This window comes from Chionomys nivalis, chromosome 4 (assembly GCF_950005125.1).
Source record: "Chionomys nivalis chromosome 4, mChiNiv1.1, whole genome shotgun sequence".
Classification (NCBI taxonomy): domain Eukaryota; kingdom Metazoa; phylum Chordata; class Mammalia; order Rodentia; family Cricetidae; genus Chionomys; species Chionomys nivalis.
Genome location: NC_080089.1, coordinates 15,100,844 through 15,113,005, shown reverse-complemented (window position 1 = coordinate 15,113,005; position 12,162 = coordinate 15,100,844). Strand labels below are relative to the sequence as shown.

The window sequence follows — 12,162 nt, the reverse complement described above, 5'->3', positions numbered from 1 at the left end:
CTGCCATAGGTGACACCCATGGTTCAATCACAGCACAAAGACATGGAGATAAACAGAAAGGAACAAAGATTGCTACCTTTTAATAATTCAGAAGAATTATTAAAGAAATATAGATCTCTATGGCTGCACTAGTCAAAGGAACTTTAGTAAATCAGATTCAGGTTCAGGTTTAATGAGAGACTCTCAAAAAATAGAGTGGAAAGAACTGAGAAAGACATCCAACCTCAGCTGCTGGCCTTTGCATGCACACATGAACACATATACCAACATGCAAGGATTTAGATTTTAAAATAAATAGTAAATACAGAAAAAAGTCTGAAAGACAAATATAATACACACTTGGACAGGCCTCCTGAAGTTTCTCTCACCCCAGGGAAAGAATCAGCTAAAACCAGCACATTCATCCAATTTCTAAGAGTCCCACAGCTGCCTATATCCTTTCAAGGTGCAAGTTACAGAGTTTGAAGCCACTGGGGAAGACCAAAGTCTTAATCTAAACTTAGATTAAAATTCAATGAATATCTTACTGCTAGCAGAAGGACAACAACCTTAGAACCAAACTGAGAACATGTCACAGCATAAAGGGTTAGAGGAAGGGCACCTAAAGGTGAGCATTACATCACCTCTCTTCAGTGGACTTAAAGGTGGGCATTACATCACCACCTCTCTTCAGTAGACTTAAAGGTGGGCATTACATCACCACCTCTCTTCAGTGGACTTAAAGGTGGGCATTACATCACCAGCTCTCTTCAGTGGACTTAAAGGTGGGCATTACATCACCACCTCTCTTCAGTAGACTTAAAGGTGGGCATTACATCACCACCTCTCTTCAGTGGACTTAAAGGTGGGCATTACATCACCAGCTCTCTTCAGTGGTCTTAAAGGTGGGCATTACATCACTTCTCTTCAGTGGACTTAAATTTGGGCATTACATCACCACCTCTCTTCAGTAGACTTAAAGGCGGGCATTATATCACCACCTCTCTTCAGCAGGCTCCAGTGCTGCTTGGAACAACTGCTTTCCTCCCCTTCACTGTCTCTCACTCCCATCGCACAGGACAGAGGACACTGCTTTGCCCCCTTTTCCAGCGGTGAGTGGCTGACAAAGCGGGAGCAAGCACGTGATTATCTCGGCAGGCACACTGCTCTTTCACTCTTATGTCACAACTGAAGCATCATTCTGGGGACGACACGGGCGCTAGGAGCCCCTGGGAATTTTAGGGCAAAGATCAACAACCTGGGGTGATTGGTACAGAGTTCAGCTTTCTTAGGTATTACTAAGCAACAGAAAGACTCCACTGTCACAGAATCTCTCCCATACGGGAACACAAGTAAGTGATGGGTAATCAAATTAATCATTTTACATAAGATCATTACAAAAAAGCAGCATAATGTCACAGAGTGCTCGGAGGTGTAAAGGAAAGCCTCTTCAAAAAGGTAAAATATGGTGACAAGTGTCTATAAGTCAGCATTTAGGAGGGGGAGGACCAGAATTTCAAGGTTGCCCTTAGCTACATTATGAGTTCAAAGGCAATATCAGCTATGAGATCACCTCAATAAACCCCTATCCCACTCCTCCCCCAAAAATTAAAATGTGAAGTGAGAAGTCAACCCTGCCCTAATCCAGGTGGTAAATCAGAAAAGTTGACCTATAAGGTCCCAGTGAAGAACACACTGGTGTGGACCAGGCAGGGCAACCAAAGATCCTGAGCCCTGGGAGGACCAGTGTCAAGTTACAAAGATCCAGACACTTAGGAGGAACTGTGCAGCATTCGTTGTAAGGATCCAGAGCCCTGGAGGGGCAAAGGTCAAGGTACAGCCTTATATGTAAGTCTGAATCTAGATTCAGACGAAGGCTGTTAAGATTTTGAGTACAGTGACAGGATCTACTTATGGTATCAAGTTTGCTTTGGCTGACGGCACATAGGAGGCAAAATGTGAAGTAGAAAGACCCCTGGGAACTACTGCACTGCAGGACAAGAGAGACAGAAGCTACACCGGTACTGTTATGGGCCTACCAGGACAGCGGAGGGTGGTAGAGTCAGGGGCTGAAGGAAAACTGCTGGGCAGGCAGGACACCCTCCTGGACTCTGGGGAAAGTCATCCACCTGCTGGGACACACCCCACTCCAATCTCTACCTCTATCCTGGTGTTCTGTCGGAGTTCAGCACCCCCCCACATGACAGTAAGGTGGTTTAAGAAATGCCACCGTCATCCACCTAGGTTCAACAGATCTGATTCATTTCCAAACCCTGCAAATTAACATATGTACACCTTCTCTTTGTAACTTCTCACATATTCACTTTGTCTTTTTCAGTTTTTAAAAGCATTAAATGCTCTCCAATGTCAGCTGCTAGAAGACATTCCACTGCACAGAACAAGAGTCTGACATTTGCAGCACCCCTCATCAATACAGTTCAAATGCTCTCAGTTCTAGCCTTTCGGCATTTTTTTTAAATAAAGTTCTCATTCAAGTAGTTTAAGCTAGCCTCAAAGTCACTGTAGTAATTGAGAAGGACCTTAAACTTCCTGCTCAAGCCTCTCAGTGTTGGGATTAAGATGTACCACTGCATTCAAGCTTTATGTGGTGCTGGGCATCAAACCCAGAGCCTTGTGCATGGTACACAAGCACTCTGCCAACTGAGTTACATGCTCAGCTCTCTTCAGTGCACACATGACCCGCAAGTGAGCCAAACCAGTCACCTAACATACTCCATGCTGTCTTATACCTGTGTCTTCATTTCTGCTTCACACTGAAAGGCCATTCTGTGAGCCTAGAATTAAAGGCTGCTTCTCCTTCAACACACATTAAATGTCACCTCCTTGACTAAGTTCATGTGACTAGTCTCATCTTAACTCCAATCTCCTCTACCTCTGAAGTCTTAGGAAATGGCGCTTCTACGGGCCTGTTTCCACAAATAATGTTGTACTTGAATGTTTGGGATACTTGTCTCAAATTCCGGTTGGTTATATGTTCTTTGAACACTAACAGTCATCTTGTTATTAAAGGCAGGAATCACAACAGGTTGTTGCGTCGTTAAATACCCCATGTTTCTAAATTTGAAGGTTATTTGTCAAGGCAATTTCTGCTTAAATTATGAACACAAAGTACTCAAATTTTAAAGTATATTGACATTTAGCCAGAAAATGTGAGTGTATGAAGTTTTGCAATCAACTCTAACTTAACAGAAAAGAGGCTGTTACTCAAGGAAGTACAGAAGAGCACACACAAATGTAACCCAAGCTCACTTCATTTTCCAGGGCAAGTCTTAAAATTTCATCAAACGTCACAAATGTGTCATTTCCTCTAACTGCATCCTTCTCCATAAACCCAAGGTGGATATCAGTGGCAACCAGGATTTTAAATGTGTCTTCATCGTCACTGTATGAAAAAACAAAATTCAATGCTATGCATTAAAAGGATATTCAAGCAAATGGAGAACTAAACATAAAATAATAATAGCAACTATAAAGCAAATCATTTTCTAGACTCAGCCTTGGCATGAAAGTTTGTAGTACTCAACAGATCTTTAACGTCATGGCTCTCCGTTTCGATTAAACACAGAGCAAAGGTGAGTGGCATTTGTAGGTGTCTGCTATGAAAATTCATAGCCTTGATACAGTTTTTTACACTCTCAGATCTGTTCCCCACTTTGCTAAATAAAAACTCAAAAGGCTTTGCTCCCTTGCTATTATATGACTGTACACTTTTCTGAAAAAGTCATTTAAAAGTCTTCCTCTAAATTTAAAAGAGCAGATTTATACGCATATAGTATTGCTTACATTCCAAACCCTGAAAATATCTGCCTGACTCTGCTCTTTACAGAGTTTTCCAATAATAAATTTGACCAAGTCACAAAACAGAGCTGTTCAAATCCAAATGAAATTTGATAAAGGTGTTTCCATGTGAACCAGCAGCTTAACTGTTATTAACACTCACTAAACTTAGCATTAAGTTTAGTTCTTTATGATACTTTCATAGTTAAGATGTAATCTCAGTCCCCACAGGGGAAAAGGCAGGCAAAGTCACTATCTCTGGAATACAAGAAGGCCAGACACAGAGATAACCTACTCACCACACTAGCAGGAGAATCAAGACTACAGGGCATAAAAAAGCCAGGCTCTCTTCGCTGGACCACTAGAAATTCAAAATGTATTCTGTACATAACTGCACAACCCAGAAGCTCCATCAGCTGCACGCATGGGGTCCTGGATGCCCTACAAACTTAGTTCACAGCTACACCCTTCCAGACTGTGTGTATTTTCACATAAATTCTCTCAGACCTCAAAGGAGCATTATCATTCTAGCTAAGCAAACAAACAAACAAACAAACCAAACAAGGCTAGTCCAGGGAATTGCTGACCTTCCTAACACCACACAGCAAGTTTTGATGGAGAACTTGAAACCAGAGTGGAAGATTCTACCCATGTTCAAGCACCCCCCCACACACACACCAAACTTCTAGAGTTCTTTTATTGATTTCCATTTCGTTCAAATTCATTCTAATTTACTCAATATTAAAGCAACTTCCTCTAAAAGATTATTTATAGACTTAACAGTTTAAAACAAATCAGAAGTGAGTTTTCTTGCATGGCCATATAATTGCTTAACACACTCCTCCACAGCTCCCGACTATCTCTCTGCTAAGAAGCATACAGGATGAGCTTTTAAGCACATCAGGCATGTTTTTGGTGACATTCTATTCACTATCAAGTTTTGTTGCTGTTTTTGTTAAAGTGTCCAGTTTTCTCTTAAGATCATCACCGTTAATGAGTCAGTCTTACAGTGGATCTGTGGAGCTCATTTTTATGGTAGAGCTCTTCTGGGGCCAGGTTCCTCTCCAAGTACGCTGGGGGTCTGTGTTCAGGTATGTCAGAGAAGTCACCCGATCCAAATTCTAAAGATAAATATTAAAACACACATTTTATAAAGGGTACACATATTTCACCAACGGGAGTTCAGTTGCAGGGTAGGCTTCTTAAACAAGCACTGGCAATTTTGAGAAAGGCTAGTTTTCATCTTCAACACTTACTGCAATTGTTTCATGACCTAAGGGTAAGTCACATCCTCGAATGAAGCCCTAACTGCACTATCATGACTACTTCTCTCCTGCCTTCCTCATGAGATTAGTGGGTAGTAAATCCCTGGACAGAGAGGATCAGACGTAACTCTTTCCGTGCATACATTTAAGCTACACTACCTAGGGCTTTGGAGAAGAGGCTACCACATATACTCAACATTAACAGGGCTTTAATGGGGCAGCCCACATTTAAAGCCAGAATAAATAACCAAGCACGTGGTCTGCGTGGAACGACTCTCAGAGCCAAGGTGACAGAGTGGTGACTGCGAAGGCGGCGCTGCCACCGCGGACGACCCCTCCACTCGAGGCACTCCGGGTCGGAACGCAGAGCCCGCACCCTTCCCGGTCCACCCGGCCCACCCGGCCCTTCTTCCTCAACGGGCCCAGGAGCTAGGGGCTTCCGCCGTGGACCCCCACGCAAAGAGAGTGAGGCCTAGGTTACCCCAACCTGGACTCGTCAGAGCCCACCGGCGAGACCACAGATCATCTCCAGCTGGGGAGAAACAGAGCGGGAGTGCCCAGAACAAGAACACTGCGAGCGAATCCTGAATTAGGCGCGGGACAGCCGCCGCCGTACTTCTCGCGAGATTCACTGGTGACGCCGGCGTCACATGTCCTCCTTGCTCTCTCATTGACTAAAGAATGGCTCCGCCCCTGCAAGGAGCCAATCATCGGCAGCGGAGGGGCAAACCCGGAAGCGATGCTCTCGGCGAGGTTCTCGGTGGAAGGTGAGGCGAGCGTCCGGAGCGGCGGGGCGGGCGACTGTGGGTGGCGGGCCACGTCGTAGGTAACGCCGAGGCAGCCTCTTCGGTGTGGGCATCGGAAGCCCTCCCGCTAGACCGGAGAGAGGCCTTTCTTCCCTCTTCCCCTGACGATCGCCCCAGGATCCCCGGTCACCACTTGTGCCTTACTTTGTGTGCTGAGAGAACCGTGAAGAGTGTGGAGTAAAAATAATGTGGAACGTTGAACTAAATCAGACCCCAGAAGGTCCTGATGCTGATGCAGGGCATCTTGTCTTAAACTGTCAGAGTCTCAGCTCAGTCCTCTGAAATGGGACGTGGGGCTCCATCTCACTGAGATGAGAATTGGAGCAGTTCGTATCTCTCTAAAATGGAGTGTTGGCTTTAAGTTAGGGAACGCCCTATTCCTCCATAATGGTATGCATAAAGTTTTATGCCTTAAATCAGGAGATACATCTGGGTTTTATTTTTAAATATACCAAGACAGTTATATGTAGCTTACATCTGGAACGGTAAAGTCAGAGTTAATGTGAGTTTTCATAAAGAAAGGTGTGGGAAGGGGGCTGAGATCTGTGCTGTGTTTTGGTATTGACATGTTAAGCGTTTAATGAATTGACGTGACATAGTAGTTTTAGAAAATAGTTTTAAGATGAAAGGAAACCTTTAAAACTGCAAGAAAATAGTTCTGATCGCTCTCTTAAAAATGACAGACCGATCAGACCTTAGAAACGTCAGTGGGATTTTTATATTTTACAATACAGCTATAGGCCCTAGGACGTTGCTGGTCATGATTTTGTTGCTCTTGTCACTAGTAATGAAGCCTACTAGGGCAACAGAATGGTGAACACATGAAATTAAGTAGAAAAACACCATGAGGAGTATGTGTAACTGATGAGTTCTTAGAGGCCATTCAAAGCAAAGTTAAATGATAGGTCTTAAATTTAATGATACAGATAGTTCTTAATACAGGTTACATACAAACGGCACAAAAATCTGAGCCGAAGATGGCCTATTCTTCAAAGGTTGATGGCAGAACAATGTAAGACATAGCACCTAAAGGAATAGACAGAGAAATATAATCGCCTCAACGGAGAATGAAAGTTGTAACATTTGAAAATAGCAATGAAAAATGGCAAAGTTCAAAAAATATAGTTAAGAAACTGATAAATAGTTTTCAATGCAACTTCTCTTTTTCTTAATTGAGTCTTACATTCTGGTTAACTCTTCAAGCTGATGTCAGTTTATAAAGTAATATGGCAGGCTACCGTAGTAAACATCTCTGCCCACAGGAAAACTTTAATCTCTTAGTACTGGGTGAATCACAACCCTTCTGTGTACTGAATGTACCTATACTCCATCTGTCTTAACATACCTAAATTAATAGATTAAAATTAAGATAGTTATTACCATTTATATAGTAAAAGGAAACATTTTTTATAAAAAATAAAAACTATAAATGATCATAGAGAACAGAAACCTCTGAAGTCCAGTAGTTAATAAATCTAATGGGTTTTAGGAGAGAACACCAAAGACAGTATGGCAATTTATCTGTCTTGTTTGCAAGGTTGGTATCCTGTTGATGATGCCTAGTTACCAATGTCTAACATTGTTGTGTTTGTGTTTTCAGATTGGAACGACCAAACAATGCAGATGTAATCTGTCTCTAGAAAGACTGTCCCCTAGTGCTTGAAATGCTTTTTTAGAATAGTATTAAAAATGGAAAAAGAAAAAGTAAGGGATGATGAAACACCAGACCCAGAAAACTCTTGGGACTTTTCTGAACAGTTTAATCAGCTTGAATTGTTGGAAACCCATGGACACCTGATTCCCACTGGTACGCAGAATCTCTGGGTAGGCGATTCTGATGAAGAGGAGGAGCAAGAAGAAAAACATGAAGAATGGTATCAATTGCAAGAGAAAAAAATGGAAAAAGATCCAAGCAAATTGCTTCTTTGGGCTGCTGAAAAAAATCGGGTAAAAAAAAGAAACTATATATATACTACTATATATAGTATATATACTACTATATATAGTAGGAAAAGCATTTGGTTTGGAGCCCAGATACCTGGTCCTGACCTCTATATCTCTGGGCATATTCCATCATTTCTGGTCCTTTTAATTTCTTGTCTTTAAAAATGGCAGCTTAATACTTGTCTCATTTATGTAGGAGTGTCAAGTGAAATAGTATATATGAAAATGTACACTACATTATAAACCGACTAGATGTCGGGAGGTTTGGGGGTAATTATAAACAACCCTCTAATTAAATCACTAGGATCACTCCACAGGTGAGTGTTGCTAAAGGTGGGTAAGATGGAAATTAACTTAGATGACCGGTCCATCAAGTGTCTAACTGCTCTGTTTACTCCTCACAAAGTCCTATGAGGAAGGCCAGGCAGATTTGTCATCCAAACATAGTACCCAAAAATCAATTCTTCCCACTTGACCATTTGTGCTTAGTTTGCTAAGTCCTCCCATGTGTGTCGGTAAACTGAAAACTGAGAGGGTTTTACACTTTATGGTTCTTTTCAATCCCAAAGCAAATGCATTCTGTCAGAGGTCCTTGATGCCCAGCAACATGACATGTCTCTGAGCTTGTCTGGAGGAATTGAGCTCTTTAGTCTCTAGGTTGCTTTAGCATCACTTTATTCTACTGTTAAAAGAGGTTTTTTGTTTGTTTTTTGGTTCCTATGCCATGTAGATTGATATACTGTTATAGGAAAGTTAGGTTTGCTTTACAGGTGAAATAGAAAATACAGTTAAACCTTTTGTTCATCTAGGGTCAAAGCATTGGACAATAAGCATTTATTAGAGTGGGTTAAATGTGTGGTGTGATATTCAGAGAATCAGATTCTTGAGATGCACCAGAGTGTGATGGGCTGTAACTTGTTCAACATTAATCAGTTACTGTCTCCTCCTTTTAGGGAGAATCTTGAAGTCTAAAGCCACTGGATGATGTAATTGCCTTTGTCGATTGTTTTGCTTTGAGTTGGACTTTTTTAAAGTTCTCTTCCTTTTTTCCTTAGCTTGCTACAGTGCAGAGGCTACTTTCTGAGAAGGCCACTGAAGTGAACACTAGGGACGAAGATGAGTACACCCCTCTTCACCGAGCAGCCTACAGTGGACACTTAGATATTGTTCGTGAGCTGGTGGCTCAGGGAGCAGATGTTCATGCAGTGACTGTGGATGGCTGGACACCACTACACAGTGCTTGTAAGTGGAATAACACCAGGGTGGCCTCTTTCTTACTTCAGCACGATGCAGACATCAATGCCCAAACAAAAGGCCTCTTAACCCCCTTGCACCTTGCTGCTGGGAATAGAGACAGCAGGGACACCCTGGAGCTCCTCCTGATGAATCGCTACATCAAACCAGGGCTGAAAAACAACTCACAAGAAACCGCTTCTGATATTGCCAGGAGGACAAGCGTCTATCACTACCTCTTTAAAATCGTGGAAGACTGTACCAACTCTTCACCTCCGTCTTAATGGCTCTAGTCATTTTCTTAAGCTTCAAAGTACCAGTGCCTCCTATGTATGAGATGTAAAATATCCCCATATACAGAGAGCAGATGTCTCACTACAGAAATTTTGTTGGATGAATCACAGTTTTCTTTCAAGTGACCTGCCTGACCTTGGTGTCAAAGTGTATTTGAGAGGTGTTTGGATGCAGCTGTGGTGAATGCCACAGACATTGTGATTTTTATCAGAGGTAATTTTAACTGGACATGGGTAATAGAGAAGCTAAGGATATTTTTTGGTGCTGATCCAAGAGAAAAGTATTTTTAAATATCCCATACCCTGGGTCTTTGTTCAGTGTTCAGCATATTGACTTGTATTTTTATAAGCTAAGATAACTCTAAATTTTCATCTTCAACATACTGGTGCAGTTCCGCTGTCTTCTCTGCATCTCCAGTTGCTTTCATTCTAAACAAGAAACACTAACAAATTTGTGACTTACATCTTCGTAAGTTCAAAAAATAGTGAAACATTTAGGTGTATTTATTGTAAGATGTAGGCCATTCTGAGGAAAGCAGTTAGGGAGATGTTTAATCCTTGAGTGTTTTACACTGCCTCCCCCACCACATTCCTCATAATCCTGTGGACAGTCCTACCTCACCCTGGTCAACCCATGTGACCCTTATTGTTATGGCCAGTCAGTGTCACTTTGACATGCACAAAACTGTACCTTGGTCCAAGAGGTTAAAACTGCCCTCCGAAGGGTTCACCCGTCTCTCTCTCCCCCTGCTGGTGTGGGCACTACTTACCTAGACTCAGTGAGTTCCAGGAAATGTCCACCACTGCCCCTCAGCCCTCATTTTCTACAAGCCATGACAAAGGCAAAGGGACACAGCATTGTAACAGTGAGGAGTGATTATCATATGGGACCAGAACAACAAGTGGCTCAGGCTTTCTTACAAAAACCAAACAAACAACAAGAGATAAAATATGGGTAGTGACATAGCATAAATAGAAACAGAGTAGAAACTGACAGTGCAGAAGGCGTGAATTCTTCTTTAACTGGCACAGAACTTCACTGGATCTGTGGCACGTTTGTTCAAGTTCAAGCTGCATTAACTTTTCTCTTCCTGGTGCCTGCAACATAGTTTGTGATGGACTCCCTAGCCCCTCTGTATTCCCAAAGGGTCTTCTCACCACGAGAACTCGAGTCCAAGGGAAGACCACGAGGGGCTCATCCTCATTGTCAGAGTCAGCTTAGACTCACCCAGGAGTTGGCCTCTAGCGTGTCTGGAAGGGAATTAATAGAAAGGTTTAACTGAAGAGAGACTGTGTGTCCAGATGTGTGTGGCACTGTTGCATGGGCTCAAGTCCCAGATTAAATAAAAAGGAGAAAGCAAGCTAAGAACCAGCGTTTGTGTCTGCTTTCTCACTGGGTACAGTGCAGCTACTTCACACACACTGCCTTCCTTCCCTACCACCGTGACTGCCTCTTACACCTAACACTCAAGTGTTTGGTCACAGCGAGAAGAAACACAGCTGTCCTTTCCAATGTCATTTTTAAATGTCGACCTAACTTCGTTTTTTGGGCCAGCCCAAAAAGTCAGTCGACTGAGATTCAATAGTGGTTTAATCAGGTGTGTGGAGCTGAAGGGAGGAGTCATGTGAAGAGCATGGCTGCTCTTCCAGAAAATCCAGATTCAGTGTCCAGCACCCACACAGAGACTCACAACCATCTGTAACTCCAGTTTAGGGATTCAAAACCCTGTGCTGGTTTCCATGGGCATTGCATGTACCATGGGGTACACAAACATGCAGACAAAACACTTATCTTTAGGTATATGTATATATGTAACAATTTATTAGAACAATATTGGATTATCTCTTGAAAACAAATGAATTGAATTATATGACAGTCTCAAAAATTAGGATAACTTCAGAAGATCTAGGATAACTTCAAAAGATCTGGGACTTAAATGTGCCCTTGTTCTTAAGTGTCCCTGATACAAGGGCTTTGGAAGGAAGTGGAAGGCAGCTTTCTTTTAAGTCTGTCTGAGAAAGTGATAGAAAGTGACAGAATGAACACATCTCAGTAGACTGTTGAGCAAGGCGGCATAGTTACCTGATGGTCAAGGAGCCTTGACACTAGCATTCTTGGAAATGGGCTATGTATCTGCCTTTGTGTTGCCTTACTGTGTAAATATGGGGCCAAAGAAGCCTCTGTATTTAAAATGTTTAATGTTGGCTTTTTAAGCTAGAGTTCTGTGTAACCCAATTGGCTGTCTAGCCAGGGATGATAACTGGTCCTGCCTCCACACTTTTCTTATTCCTAATAGCTGGCCTGACTGCCCTTGACAGAGAGCAGTGACATACAGACGCCCATTCTGCTTGTTACATGCTTAAAAGAGAAGTCACATTATTATTATTCAGTGGAAAGAATTCATAGGCCCACAACAAAACTAGCTGAGCTTGCCTGACCAAGTCTGACAGTTCCAGAGAGCCTTCCAGCCCACAGCCTAGCAAGTGATGTGATTTGTGGAGTTCTTTACTAGAGATCGGAGGGCATTACTTGTAGGTGATGGTATCCCACTACCATGGTAAAGAGGACCAGAAGCAGCCTAGAAGCTGCTTGAGACAGCTCTCTTATCAAAATTAAAGATTGGCAATCACTCATGCACACGAGGAGAGATTGATAATCTGACAGGTAGGTTACAGGCTATCGGCACCCTACCTGAAGTGGCTCTAGGAAATGTGGAGCTGGCTATTCTGTAATATGGCCCCCCAACTCATCCCCGGTCCTTTAGGGGATGGTATACGTCTGCAGGATTCCTAGATGAATGTGTATGGCAGAATACCTCCTCTGAATCAACTTGAGATCTGGTA

At 42.6% G+C, this 12,162-nt stretch overlaps 2 protein-coding genes across 4 annotated transcripts in view; one reads left to right on the top strand and one right to left on the bottom strand.

The window, feature by feature from the left end:
* The window catches only part of Mre11 (MRE11 homolog, double strand break repair nuclease), a 70,587-nt gene extending 64,924 nt beyond the window's left edge, over positions 1–5,663 (bottom strand). For 2 of the 3 annotated variants that reach the window (XR_009057019.1, XM_057768203.1), the window contains exons 1-3: positions 5,530–5,663; positions 4,786–4,898; positions 3,250–3,382 (exon numbers count right to left, since the gene is read on the bottom strand). Coding sequence is in view for 1 of the 3 variants with exons in the window: in XM_057768203.1 (XP_057624186.1) it covers positions 3,250–3,382; positions 4,786–4,805 (153 nt within the window). In the remaining 2 variants the exon portion in view is untranslated. Of the gene's footprint in view, positions 1–3,249; positions 3,383–4,785; positions 4,899–5,529 lie in introns of those variants that run through there. The other variant, XM_057768204.1, reaches the window with a different exon arrangement.
* A 103-nt stretch (positions 5,664–5,766) lies between these two features.
* Ankrd49 (ankyrin repeat domain 49) lies at positions 5,767–10,666 on the top strand. The gene is made up of 3 exons (XM_057767601.1): positions 5,767–5,809; positions 7,449–7,795; positions 8,848–10,666. Exons 2-3 carry the CDS (start codon positions 7,538–7,540, stop codon positions 9,307–9,309), a joined length of 720 nt encoding a protein of 239 aa, XP_057623584.1. The 5' UTR covers positions 5,767–5,809; positions 7,449–7,537; the 3' UTR covers positions 9,310–10,666.
* Positions 10,667–12,162: the final 1,496 nt, after the last annotated feature.